This window comes from Chiloscyllium punctatum, chromosome 21 (genome assembly GCF_047496795.1).
Source record: "Chiloscyllium punctatum isolate Juve2018m chromosome 21, sChiPun1.3, whole genome shotgun sequence".
Classification (NCBI taxonomy): domain Eukaryota; kingdom Metazoa; phylum Chordata; class Chondrichthyes; order Orectolobiformes; family Hemiscylliidae; genus Chiloscyllium; species Chiloscyllium punctatum.
In genome coordinates, this window is record NC_092759.1 from 18,336,121 (window position 1) to 18,350,208 (window position 14,088).

Below are 14,088 nucleotides of genomic sequence, written 5' to 3' on the forward strand. Positions count from 1 at the left end.
TGCCTTTACGACCTCTCTCAGGAGAAAAACAAGGGCAGAATAACCTTGTTAAAGTAGCAGCATCAACACAATTTATACAGTAACTTTAATGTAGCAAAGCATCCAAATTTGCTTCACAAGAGCGATAATCAAACAGCAAGATGATGACCTATACACAGGGCTTACATTTTAGGACCAAAAGCTTGCTCAAAGAAAAGATTTTATTTTTTAAAAAGGAGGAACAGCAGAGAGGTTTCGGGAAGCAATTCCAGAACTTAGTTCCTAAATGCCTAAAGGAGTGGTGGAGCAGTTAAACCAGGAATTAGCAGGAGTGCAGATTCCTCAAGGGGTTGTAATACCTAAAGGAGGATAGAGGTAGGCATGGGATTTGAACACGGACATTCTCTGAAGTTCAGAGTCCATGCACAATCTCCATTCCTATACTCCAATGCATTCTAGGCTAAGCAGAACAGGAGAGAAGCTGATTCTGCCTTGATTGGAAGTGTGTACCAGAACCTTCTTGTGGCCAATGCTACCAGGGGCCCTCTTGTGGCACACTGGTAGTGTGCCTGCGCTGGACCAGGAGGCCACCAGCTCCATGGAAGTGTAATATATCTCTGAACAGGTTCAGCGCACCTTCTGGAGTTGAGCAAAAACATTAACCGGAAATCTAGAGCAGAAACTCAAGTTTCAGCTTTGATGGGATCTCTCTCCAAATCGCAACTCCCACTCCTTCCCAACTTGAATTGAATATATACGGACTTAGGTGCCCAGAATGAAACAAGTCAATCAACAAACAAGTAATGGAAGGAAACTTAGTTCACACCTAGTAATCAACATGGGATTTAATGAAGGCATCATGAGGGATCAGAACTTGCAGAGAAACTGTTGGCAGCATCAAGTACCAGAGGGCATGGATTTCAGGGAATTGGCAAAATAAGCAATGAGAAACAAATTACTTTTTGATGCAGCAAGCATTTAGGATCTGGAATTGAGGCATTTAAGAGGGAATCTGACTATTTAAGGAGGAATATATAAGGGAAAGATGTTGGGATCTTCCACCAGTTGAATTGGTCATTCATAGAGTCAGCACTGGTGCTGGTGCTCTCTGGCACCTCACCAAAGTAGCTATATTTCGGGTGTAGGTCCCTACAATAAATGGAAGGCAGGCTAACCGTGACAACATGAAAATTCAAATCCCATCCTCACCAAACAGTCGCTGACTCACACAGCCAGATAGTGTTTGTCTTCCCCAGTCCAGATAACCAAAGTTAACAGTAGCACCCTGGCCTAGTTATACCAACCCAGCACTAGTCAAGGATAGGGTCAAGGATCTTAGTTGGCAGTAACACAGCTTTAACAAAGAAATGACAACATTAAAAGTATTTTTAAAAATGATTTTATTGTTTGAACATTCTCAGTTTCTATTCGATCTGCAGCAATGAACAGGCAGGGTTTTTTTTGGTAGCGCTCAGGAGCAGGGGATTCCTGAGAAATCTCACGGAGAAAGCCAACAGGAGACCCCTGCCTTCCCCTTCAAATTAGTCACATCACCCACTTACAACCCTAACCAAGTTATAGTCAAACCCAACTGCCAGGTTCGAAGGCATAAAACCGGTGTAGGTCCAGAGGGAAAGAGAACAGGGCCAGTGAGTACAATTTTGACAGTGTCCCCGATAAGGAGATTCCCACCTTCAGTTGTTCCACGCTCTCCAAATGCTATTTCACAGGTTAACACAATCACCAAGTCTGTGTGTTAAGTTGAAGAAAGCTAAGAAGTTGAAGTCTGACTGAATTCCAGTTGCCCTGAGTTAGTTAATATAGTATCTCAATGATTATATCAGTTGGGAGTTAGAACTTATCATGTCTTCGATATGATAATTTGGGGCCCAAGACAGGAGGCGCCGTCTCAAGAGCCAAGTGACGGTGGAGGTGGGTTGACGTGGTGTAACTGTTCTTTCTAAAAGCCCCAAGTTGAGTGCTCTGCAGTCTGGCAGCTGTCCACACTGCTAATAAAGGTGTCTCTGCCTTCCCACTTTCTGCTCCTTCCTCACAATTCCACCTACCTCAGGCGTTATATCTGCAGGAGCCTGCTAACAACAAGCAGCAACCTTCATACCAGCTCTTACCATCAACCGTATGGACACAGTCTTTCCAGCAGGCAGGAAGTTGATTCTTTCAACTCAGAGGCACTGATGAGGACTACAGCCCGGCCCATTCTCTGCCAAGATCAACAAATGCACAACTAGACTTGATTCTGAACTGTGAACTCTGCCAGTCAGGCTGAGCCGGTGCCTATACAAACAGCTATCACTAATTGGGGGTGGGATGGGAGAAAATGGGCAAGTGTTAAAGGGGTAGTGAGCATTAATAGGTTACTGTGGCATAATGAGTTCCAGTCTAATGGAGATGATTTGCTAGTACCTCCCTTAATCAATACTATTGTAAAGTTAATGATTTTATGCATCAAATTTGTATCATGTCACCATCAACAACGTACTGCCTTTTGCTGAGGGATTTGTCCTCGGGGATTTTAGCCCATTTCCTGTACTCTGTAGAAGCGCTGTTTAAATAGACTCTGTTTGCCATGGATTCCATCCAACTTCCAGCCTGCAATGGCTGATAGAATGGCGTCAATTCTCACTCCGATCTCACTTGGAGTTGGAGACAGCTCAATTTAAACATCAACATCCACTCCCAGCATAAATGTGTTTCTTAATTCAGGCCATCACTGTGTTTCTGCAAGCAATACTGCTGGGCTCAATCGGGACACACTGCGCCTCCAGCCCAGATCCATCTGAGTCAGCCATAGACTTGCATTCCTCCTCTTCCTCCTCCTCCTTCGTGTTCTTTGTCTGGGGATGCCTGGCAGGCGGGAGACAGGAACAGGACAAGGCACCAGGAATACCAATCAGAACCAGGCTGCTGAGCAGGAGGAAAGTACCTGCCACCACAAAGGAAGCCGTGTAGTTACCAGTTGCATCACGCAGCCAGCCTAGAAGCAGAAATGTGAAAAAAAGTTAGGTCAGCCTGTTGCAAATAGCTGAGACTCGTCAATATTGAGTTGAAGAGGCTCACCTTTGTGTCAGAAAGTCACAAGTACAAATCCCACAACAAAATCTTGGAATATTTATGCTCTTCAGACACTCCTAGTGCCAGACTGAAGGAATTCTGCACTGTCAAGACACGTCACATTTCTGATGACACCCTATCTTCCCTCTCAGATGGATGTAAAGGAACTCCATGGTCACCACAAATTGGAGGAATACCACCTCATCTTCCGCCTGGGAAACGTACAGGCCGGAGGACTCGACAGCGAGTTCTCCAATTTCAAATAACCTCCCACCCCATCCCCCGACTCCCTGCCCAGCCCTTTCCCCTCCCTTCCACTCCTCCCTGCCACCAACAGGATTCATTCCTCCCATTGGCCAACCAGGTCGTACCCTCTACTTGTTTTCACCTATCCCCACTTCACCATCCTACCCCTGCCAGCTCCTTTATCTGCAGCTTCCCCCTACACACACTCCCAGTCCTGAAGAAGGGTTACACCTGAAACGTTGACTTCACCACCTCCTGATGTTGCCTGGCTTGCTGTGTTCTTCCAGTCTCCTGCGTGCTTACTATGGATTCCAACATCTGCCGTTTTTTTTTGGTCTCTAACTGCTAGAAGAGGAACAGGGAGATCATCCTGGGGTCCTGGCCAATATTAATCCCTAATCCGCTGCCCTAAATGTGGTTATTGAATGTAGGAGATGGTTTTGCAAATTGGCTACCATGTTTGCAAACATAAAACATGAACTACTCTTCAAAAGTGTAGCATTGGTTATAAAACACTTTGGAAGGTCCTCGTCAACAGCGCTATATAAATGCACATTCAGTGCCTTTAACGTGGTGAAAAATGAGAATCTGGACAAGCAAAGAGTTCTGTCAGATTTTCACACAAAAAAACTGCAGCTGTACAGACCATCAGTTAGGCCATTTCTGAAATACTGCATTCAATTCTGGCCTCCCTGCTATAGGGAAGATATTATTAAAATTGAAAGGGCTCAGAAAAGATTTACAAGGATGTTGCCAGGGTTAAAGGGTTCGAGCTATAGGGAGAGGCTGAATAGATGAAGGTTATTTTCCATGGATTGTTGAAGGATGAGGGACATGGATAGTGTAAATAGATAAGGTCTTTTCCCTGGAGTAGGGCAGTCCAGAACTAGAGAGCATAAGTTTAGGGTGAGAGGGGAAAGAGTTTGAAGGGACCTAAGGGCCAACTTTTTCATGCAGAGGGTGGTACGTTATGGAATGAGCTGCCAGAGGAAGTGGTGGAAGCTGGTACAATTGCAACATTTAAGAGGCATCTGGATGGGTATACGAAGGGTACAGAGGGATATGGGCCAAATGCTGGCAAATGGGACTAGGTTAATTCAGAATATCTGGTCGGCATTGTCGAGTTGGACCAAAGGGTCTGCGTCCGTGCTGTACAGTTCTAAGACTCGAAACCGTTTTGAGAAAGTGATCAGCTGCAAAAAGCAATCAAAGCTGCTAATGAAAAGTTAATCTTTATCTCAAAGCTGAGAGGAAGAGGTGATGCTTCAGTGGTACTGACCCTTGGTGTGTTCAGTTCGGAGTACTGCACCTCAAGAGAAAAATTCACCTGGAACTAAAGGATCATCCTTCTTATAGCTACAGGGAGAGGCCATTCATTCACTCAAGGTTGCTGTGCCACACAATTACATCATGACTGATCTGTATGCTAACTACCAACGTTAGTACTAGAACCTTAACATAGAATCATAGAGATCAATGTTTCTACACCCAGGTGTCCATAATGCAAAATTCAGAATAAAGGGTGCTTTCTTTACCTGATATTGGTGCTCCCAGCAGTCCCCCTACACTCTCCAACATCTGCAGCAGGCCCAACGCTCCGTAGATCCTCCCAATCCCGACTATCTCCGGCAGTAAGGAGAACACCACAGGTGTCAAGGCCCCAGCGCAGAACCCGTAGGCCATGCCAATCAACATCAGCACAGGGTAGGTGCGACCCAAGGGGATGGCAAGCAAGCTCAGTCCTGTCAGCATGGTCCACAGGATCAGAATGTGAACCAGGCGCAGCTTGCGTAGGTCAGAGAACCAGCCGGAGAGCAGCCGACCAATCAGGTCCATCACTCCTGCCACTGACATCAGGAATGCGGCCTGGTACTCATCGAAGCCAATGGACTGAGCGTGGGCCACAAAGTGGACATAAGGCACAAAATAGCCAGCATTTATCAGGGTCACAGACAGCACCAAGGTCAGGAAGGGCCAGTGTCGGAGCAGGCTCAGGTCCAGCAGGTCGAAGATCACATTCCTGGCACCTTGACAACATAACGAGTTCTCTCCTGGAGCCATTGCGCGAACCAGGTCTTCCTTCAGGGTCAGGGGCCTGATCAACGCACCACACACCATGAGGTTGAGCATCATGCCCGCAATGACCAGCAGTGCCCCCCGCCACATGTACTCATCAATTAGGTACTGGAAGAGTGGGGAGAAGACAAAGGAGCCAATGCCAACTCCAGTGAAAGCCATCCCCATTGCCAGAGTCCGTCTCTTGTTAAAGTATCGACTAACAGCAGCAACGGATGGGGTGAAGACGAGTGCCCAGCCAAAGCCTGCCGGATAACAGGAGAACACAATGTTTACATTCGGACAGCTAAATACCAACCACTTATCATTATATAACAATTTCAATGCAGTGGAATGACCCAAAGTGCTTCACAGGTGCATTATAAAACAATGAATAACAAGAGCCCACAGAAGGATGTAAAGTCAGATCTCACCTTAAACCTTTGCTCTCTAGTTACAGACTCTCCCACCCTTTGCTATTCACCTTATCCATGTCCCTCATGATTTTATAAACCTCTATAAAGTCACCCCTCAGTATCGTATGCATCAGGGGAAGAAAGTCCCAGCCTATTAATTCAAACCTTCCAGTCTTGGTAACCTCCTTGTACGTCTCGGTTGGCATGGACAGGTTGGACTGAAGGGCATGTGTCTGTGCTGTATGACTCTATGACTCCATAAGCAACAGTCAAATCACGAGATAGGTTATAAGGATTGTATTAAAGGAAGAGCATGATGTGGAGAAGCATAGGTTCGGGAGGAATTTCCAGAATTTGGGGCCAGCAATTGAAAGCAGGGCCGCCAAAGTGGGAGCGAGAGCAATCATCAAGGGCCCCGAGTTCGAGAAGTGCAGAGATCGCAGGGAGTTGTGAGCTTTGGAGAGCTAACTGTGGAAGGGAGTTGAGGCTATGAATGCATTTGAAAATAATGGGTGAGATGTTTCAATGTAGATTAGCAACCACTGGGAAAATAGGGGAGCAGGGCTTGCTGTGAGTGAAGATCCCAGGCAGTAGAATTTAGGTAGTCTTAAGTTTACAAAGAATAGAACACAAGAGGGCAAAGTTTAACCACAACAGAAGGTCTCACCATTACAGCTCTAACAAACTGTGGAGTGGCTGAACAACTAAACACACAATCGCCCAACCCAAACACAGCATGTCACAATTCAACACAGTGCGCCCTTACACAGATGGAGGCTGACAGAGAGGGTGGCCAACCGTGACCCAGGTTGGTAGGATTCTCAGCCAGAAGACTCAGGGGTCACCACACTGTTGGAGGGTCACCACTGGGGCAGCCCCGCACAGTTGGAGGGTCAGCGCTGGGGGAGTGCTGCACTGTCAGAGGGTCAGTGCTGAGGGAGTGCCACACTGTCAGAGGGTCAGTGCTGAGGGAGTGAGCACTGTCAGAGGGTCAGTGCTGAGGGAGTGGGCACTGCTGGAGGGTCAGTGCTGAGGGAGTGCCGCACCATCGGAGGGTTAGGAATGAGGGGAGCACCGCACTGTTAGATATGCCATCTTTCAAAGCGAAGCTATCAGACAGAAGATCCATCCACCCAGATGGCTCCTTTCTTTCATTGCCAACATTTGTTACCCATTTTAAATGAGTGTTGATCATCCCAAAGGGGAGACAAGTCAAACCACATTGGTTTACATGTGGCTCTACACACACACACATCAGGGCAGGCAAGACTCACAGATGTCATTAACGTAACAAACAAAAAAAATGACTTAGTCGTACTGCGTTGCTATTTTGCTGACACGTATCGGTTAAGACATTCTGACTCCTGCAAAGAAACCTGAGACATCCTGAGGTTGTGAATGACATGTAAAGAAAGAAAGTACAGAGAAGAACTGAAACCCTGAAACAGGAAGTAAGTCAGGCAAAGAGAATTTCTCAGCAAAGCTTAGCAGGTGCAATAAAGCATGAACAGTGTGTCTTTTATGAGGAACATGTAAAGAGTAAAAGGGTAGTCATGTGTAAAGGTAGAAAGCATGGCACTAAGTATAAACTTTGGATTTCCTTTTGTGAAACAGGATACTGTGCACAACACAGCCATGTGGGAGGTAGTGGAGAAACTGGATAGGATTGAGGTGGATAAAGAATAGTCACTTATTAGGTGTTCAAAAATAAGAAAATCCTCAAGTCAGGATGGAATACACAGTAGGTCGCTGCAGGAGGCAAGTCAGTCCAGAAGGGGGATGTTTTTGTTGAGGTTGGACACAGGCATCTCTGTGATGTCGGGTTCTGTGCTCTATGGGGCATTCCCAAGGTCATACAACCTCTGCTGGAGGACCACCAACTTAGTGAAAAAGATTCTTTGACTTGCTGCTCCGCCACTGCGAAGAACGATCGACAGCCGAATAATGTAAATGACCATATTGCAAGGCCCCAGGATTACACACGAGGAATGCTGTAAAGTTCGGCCCAATGGCCACCACATGGACACAGCGGAGAAAGGTGTCAGTCTAAGGCCCCCTCCTATTACTGCACAGTGAAAGGCAGCAAACTGCAAACCCCCTCAGAGCTGTAAGCACCAGAGAACGACTTGCATAAAATGTAAACGTGTCAGAAATATAAGCTCTAATGCCAAGTGCAGCGAGACTCCTCATGTACAGTATTGAAACAAACTAACCTCCCTTGCATTTTTTGCAATGTCAAGTTCAAAATATTATACAATGTATTTATACATGTTGTGAGTTTGAGAAAAAGGGTGAAATTTCCAGACATTTGAGCCACAATCTCTCAATTCTCCTTGAATACTGAGTAGTACTAGAGGACAGGAAGGATGTAGATGTCACACCGTTGTTTATAATGAGGCAACGGTAAACCATGCTGACAGGTAGTACTCCCCATGTGGCATCAGGGTAGTGCTGACTCACAGATGGCCCAATGGTGAGGGGCACCCAATAGCATACTTTCCCCAGATTTTGGCAGAATCTGGGCAGAAATATGCCCAGATAGAGGAGGGAGGTTTGGAGTTACCTTTAGTGTGAAAAGGTTCCACCAATAGCTTTATGGATGCAAATTTGTAATAGTAACAGAGCACGGACCCCTGCTTTAGCTACTCAGAAGTGAAGGCCATGCCACCCATAGCTTCAGGTCGAATGACAAGCCAGGCATTAAAAGGCCAATCGGCCTAATGCCAGCGGTGGGAAAGCTGTAGACAGCAATTAATTTTCACCTGGATAAGAAGGAGTTAATCAATGATGGTTATCACTGTTTTGTTTTTAATAGGAAAACAAATTTGATCGAAACATTTGATGAAGTGGCAGGTTTCTTAAGGAGAGCACAAGTGATGGGCACAGAGCTTCAATCTCCATTTGACTAATGCCCACATCATAGACTGGTTATCAAAACTAAATTCCATTGGGATAAAGGAGCACTGCCATTAAGGATACAGAGCTATCCAAGGGACAGAGCTTAGTGGGGAGGAGTCATTTTACAGTCTTGGAAAGGAAGGGCACTGTGGGTCTACCTACAACACACGGCAGCAATTCATGAAGCCAGCTCACCCCCACCTTCTCAAGGGCAATTAGGGATGGCCAAGAAACACTGGCCATAGTGACGTCCATGTCCCATGAATAAAAAGAAATGTTTGGGGCTGCTGCTCTTTATAATAACCAGGCCTTGGATATACAGGGTATAATTTGAAAGTTTCATCTGAGCCTTGGCAATGCAGTAAGCACAGAGAACAGTGATGGTGTTCAGGAGGACGAGGGCAGATCAGTGAAATGGGAAACACAACTCAGATTTCATTTACTACAGGGATCTTGGAGAGTTAGCCTATAGAATCAAAATAAGAGAGGGTGATACCATTATCATTAATGGCTGCCTATAAAAGTTTCAAAGACATCAACTTTTTCATTGGATCCTGCAGTACTTCTTTGTTCAGTTAGCGGATGAATTGAAATCTTTAAGATTTATTGTAGATTTTCTGCAACTCACTTCTGCTATGGTACCACATCTGTAGTTTAAAAATTGTCACAAAATATTGGCTGTTTTTGTGGTCAGATGATGTCCGGAACTGGAAGGTTATAACTATCTGAAGTGGCTGAGACTCTTTTTCTCTAGAAAAGAAGTGGTTGAGGGTGGCCTGATGGAAAACCTTACAATTGTGAAAAGGTTTGAAACGGCAAACATTGCAAAGGTGTTTCCACTTGTAGGGGTATCAATGGAACAGTCTGTCACTAACACATCCAAAAGGGAATTCAGGAGAATGTTCTTTATCCAGACAGTGAGGGAACCGCTACCACAAGAAGTGACTGCAGTGAATATTGCTAATACATTGAAAGAGGGAAAAGCCGGATAAACACACAATGGAGAAACAAACAGGAATGTGCAGTTAGGGCAGAATGAAGCTCATATGGAAAAGATGGACTAAATGCCATTTTGGTATTACAAAATCATGAGGGGCATGGATAGGATAAAGAGACAAAGTCTTTTCCCTGAGGTCAGGGAGCCCAGAACTGGAGGGCATAGGGTTAGGGTGAGAGGGGAAAGATATAAAAGAGAACCAAGGGGCAAAGTTTTCACACACAGGGTGGTATGGGTACGGACTGATCTGCTAAAGGAAGTGGTGGAGGCTGGTACAATTGCAACATTTAAGAGGCATTTGGATGGATATGTGAATTGAAAGGGTTTGGAGGGATATGGGCCGGGTGCTGGCAGGTGGGACTAGATTGGGTTGGGATATCTGGTCAGCATGGATGGGTTGGAGCGAAGGGTCTGTTTCTGTGCTGTATATCTCTATGACTCTATGACTCGAAATGCTTTGGACCAGACTTTTAATCAGAGGATCACACAGGCTATACATCATCTAACAACTGCTTGTGCGGTTTGGTGTCAATTCTTCCCCAAATCAACCTCTTGCAAAGCACCTCATGACACTTGACCACACTCTGGGAACTATATAAATGCAGTTGCAGTAAGTTGACTTTTATTCATGTCCCTGTGATTACAATGGGGGTTATAGATACTACATATATATATTTTGACATTTTATAAGCTAGATGAAGGGGTGGACACTGGTACAATTGCAATATTTAAAAGTTGTCTGGATGGGTATATGAACAGGAAGGGTTTGGAGGGATATGGGCCGGGTGCTGGCAGGTGAGACTAGACTGGGTTGGGATATCTGGTCAGCATGGACGAGTTGGACCGAAGGGTCTGTTTCTGTGCTGTACATCTCTATGACTCAATGTATTCATAGGAAGAATATTAAGCAGGAGAGGGTTCAGAAGAGATTTACCAAGATGTTGCTGGGAATGGAGGGTTTGAGTTTTAAAAATATACTGGGAAGGCTCAGACTTTTCTCAGTGGAGCACAGGAGGTTGGGGGGTAACCTTCTAAAGGTTTTTAAAATCATGAAGGGCATCGATAAGGTGAAAGGGCAGGTGTCTTTTCCCTAGGGTGGGGAATTTCAAGATTGATGGCATATCTTTAAGGTGAGACGGGGAGGATTTCAAAAAGACAAGGAGGCAAGTTTTTTTTTACACACAGTGGGTGGTTGGTGTGTGGAATGAACTTCCAGAGGAAGAGATGGCCACGGGTACAGTTACAACGTTTAAAAGACATTTAGGTAAGTCGATCACTAAGAAATATTTGAAGGTATAGGGTTTGGTGCAGGCAGGTGGGACTAGTTTAGTTTAGGATCATGGTTGACATGGACTGGTTGGACTGAAGGATCTGTTTCTGGCTGTACGACAGAACTATGGTTGAAAGACATGGCTGTGTAGTGCTTATGTTCATGCTGCTAATCATAGACTCCGAAGGAGTTTAAATTTGCCTCCATTTCAGTTCTGAGAATGTAACTTCAGTTTATCAAATAGGGAAATAAAAGGCAGGCATAAGTAGAATGAGCATTTAGCTTCAGTAATACCCCTCAAGGAAGCAAAGCTGTCATGCTTCCCCCCCTTCAATCTAGTCGACTTGGGTCTCCTGTCCTGCACTATATAGTTGTCCACGATTTTCTTCTGTCATGCCCGGCTTGTTTGAAGCACTGCACAGTCACACAGGTCAGAGACTTGGGTACCTGCCTCTTGACACCCTTATCTACTCAGGAACGACCAATAGTTATCAGCCTGTCAGTGTCATTAGAATCCCTCAAACAAAGCAAATCACGTCTTTATGTGGAGCCACCGAAGACGGGGGAAAAAGACTGCAGCCTCAGTGCCCAGCCCACACCAGAACGCTTTCAGGAAATGGAACTGAAGGAAACGGCTCCGTGCGAAGAGCTTGCACCAGGTGGGATGGGCCGAATGGCCTCCTCGTACACTACAAATTCTAGAAAGCCAGACAGTTTTGTGCCTCACCAGGTGATGTTCTTCCTCTTGAGCAGAATGATGTTCAGTGGCCTAGCACCTAACCACACATCAGCTGTTGCCAATTGTGGAGTATGGAGTGTCAGGGGCTGAGGGGTGACCTTACAGAGGTTTATAAAATCATGAGGGGCATGAATACAGAGTAGAGTCAAGGTCTTTTCCCCAACGTAGGCGAATCCAAAACTAGACGCCATAGGTTTAAGGTGAGAGGAGAAAGATTTATAAGAGACCTAGGGGTCAACCTTTTCACACAGACGGTGTGTTTAGTTTACTTTGGCAAACTTGGTCAGCATGGACGAGATGGACCGAAGGGTCTGTTTCCAGGCTGTATGACTCTAGCTTTGCTGTTACGTGAACACTTTCCAGTTAGTAACCTTCAGCCACTTCCTGCCTCACCTGAGAGAAGTCCGATCGACAGGTAAAGATGAATCAGATTTGTAGCTAAACAAGCAAATACCAGCCCCAAGCTGGAAAGAAAACCACCCAGCATCACCACAGAACGGGCTCCAATGTAATTGCTGAGAGCACTGGCTATGGGACCTAATGGGAAAGGGAAACAGGAGAAATTATTTCTCAAAGTGCATTCAATTCATTATCTCCAGCAGTTTAATCCAGTACTGTAAACTGTTGCTAATCATATAGACAAGTAATCCTTATCTGGCTGAACAAATAGTGATTCTGTACAGCTATAGTGTGTAAGCTTTACTCAGCTGAATAAACAATGATTTTGTAAAGCTACATAGTGAGTAATCTTTCCTGAATTAACAGTGACTGTACAGTTACACAGGGAATAATCCTTACTCTGCTGAATTAACAGTGATTCTGTATAGCTACACAGAGCGTAATCCTTACTGTGCATGAATTAACAATGACTATATACAGATACACAGAGAGTAATCCTTAAGCAAAAGTGAGGACTGCAGATGCTGGAAACCAGAGTCTAGATTAGAATGGTGCTGGAAAAGCACAGCAGGTCAGGCAGCATCCGAGGAGCAAGAAAATTGATGTTTGGGACAAAAGCCTTTCATCAGGAATGGAGGCAGGGAGCCTCCAGGGTGGAGAGATAAATGGGGGGTGGGGCTAGGGAGAAGGTAGCAAAGAGTACAATAGGTGGATGGGGGTGGGGATGAAGGTGATAGGTCAGAGAGGAAGGTGGAGTGGATAGATGAAAAGGAAGATAGGCAGGTAGGACAGGTCATGAGGATGATGCTGAGCTGGAAGGTTGGAACTGGGGTAAGGTGGGGGAGGGGAAATGGTGAAACTGGTGAAGTCCACATTGATGCCCTGGGGTTGAAGTGTTCCAAGGCAGAAGTTGAGGTGTTCTTCCTCCAGGCGTCTGGTGGTGAGGGAGCGGCAGTGGAGGAGGCCCAGGACCTCCATGTCCTCGGCAGAGTGGGAGGGGGAGTTGAAATGTTGGGTCACAGGGCGGTTTGGTTGATTGGTGCAGGTGTCCCGGAGATGTTCCCTAAAGCGCTCTGCTAGGAGGCGTCCAGTCTCCCCAATGTAGAAGAAACCGCATCGAGAGCAATGGATACAATAAATGATATTGGTGGATGTGCAGCTGAAACTTTGATGGATGTGGAAGGCTCCTTTAGGGCCTTGGATGGAGGTGAGGGAAGAGGTGTGGGCACAGATTTTGCAATTCCTGTGGTGGCAGGGGACGGTGCAAGGAGGGGAGGGTGGGTTGTTGGGGGGGCGTGGACCTGACCAGGTAGTCACAGAGGGAACGGTCTTTGTGGAAAGTGGAAAAGGGATGGGGAGGGAAATATATCCCTGGTGGTGGGGTCTTTTTGGAGGTGGTGGAAATGTCGGCGGATGATGCGGTTTATGTGGAGGTTGGTGGGATGGAAGGTGAGCACCAGGGGGGTTCTGTCCTTGTTACGGTTGGAGGGGTGGGGTCTGAGGGCGGAGGTGCGGGATGTGGACGAGATGCGTTGGAGGGCATCTTCAACCAACCACGTGGGAAGGGAAATTGTGGTCTCTAAAGAAGGAGGCCATCTGATGTATTCTGTGATGGAACTGGTCCTCCTGGGAGCAGATCCGGCGGAGGCGGAGGAATTGGGAATACGGGATGGCATTTTTGCCAGAGGTAGGGTGGGAAGAGGTGTAATCCAGGTAGCTGTGGGAGTCGGTGGGTTTGTAAAAAATGTCAGTGTCAAGTCAGTCATCATTACTGGAGATGGAGAGGTCCAGGAAGGGGAGGGAGGTGTCAGAGATGGTCCAGGTAAATTTAAGGTCAGGGTGAAATGTGTTGGTGAAGTTGATGAACTGCACAACCTCCTTGCGGGAGCACGAGGTGGCACCGATGCAGTCATCAATGTAGCGGAGGAAGAGGTGGGGAGTGGTGCCGGTGTAACTACGGAAGATAGACTGTTCTATGTAGCTGACAAAGAGACAGGCATAACTGGGGCCCATACAC

The 14,088-nt window shown here is 46.2% G+C and overlaps 1 protein-coding gene across 9 annotated transcripts in view; it reads right to left on the bottom strand.

Moving 5' to 3' along the window:
* Positions 1-1,362: 1,362 nt before the first annotated feature.
* slc16a13 (solute carrier family 16 member 13) overlaps positions 1,363-14,088 on the bottom strand; it is a 31,385-nt gene continuing 18,659 nt past the window's right edge. For all 9 annotated transcript variants that reach the window (XM_072591643.1, XM_072591649.1, XM_072591645.1 and 6 more), the window contains 3 exons: positions 12,066-12,209; positions 4,833-5,618; positions 1,363-2,974 (listed from right to left, as the gene is read on the bottom strand). In XM_072591643.1, the coding sequence (XP_072447744.1) occupies positions 2,700-2,974; positions 4,833-5,618; positions 12,066-12,209 (1,205 nt within the window). In that variant the 3' untranslated portion in view covers positions 1,363-2,699. The remainder of the gene's footprint in view (positions 2,975-4,832; positions 5,619-12,065; positions 12,210-14,088) is intronic.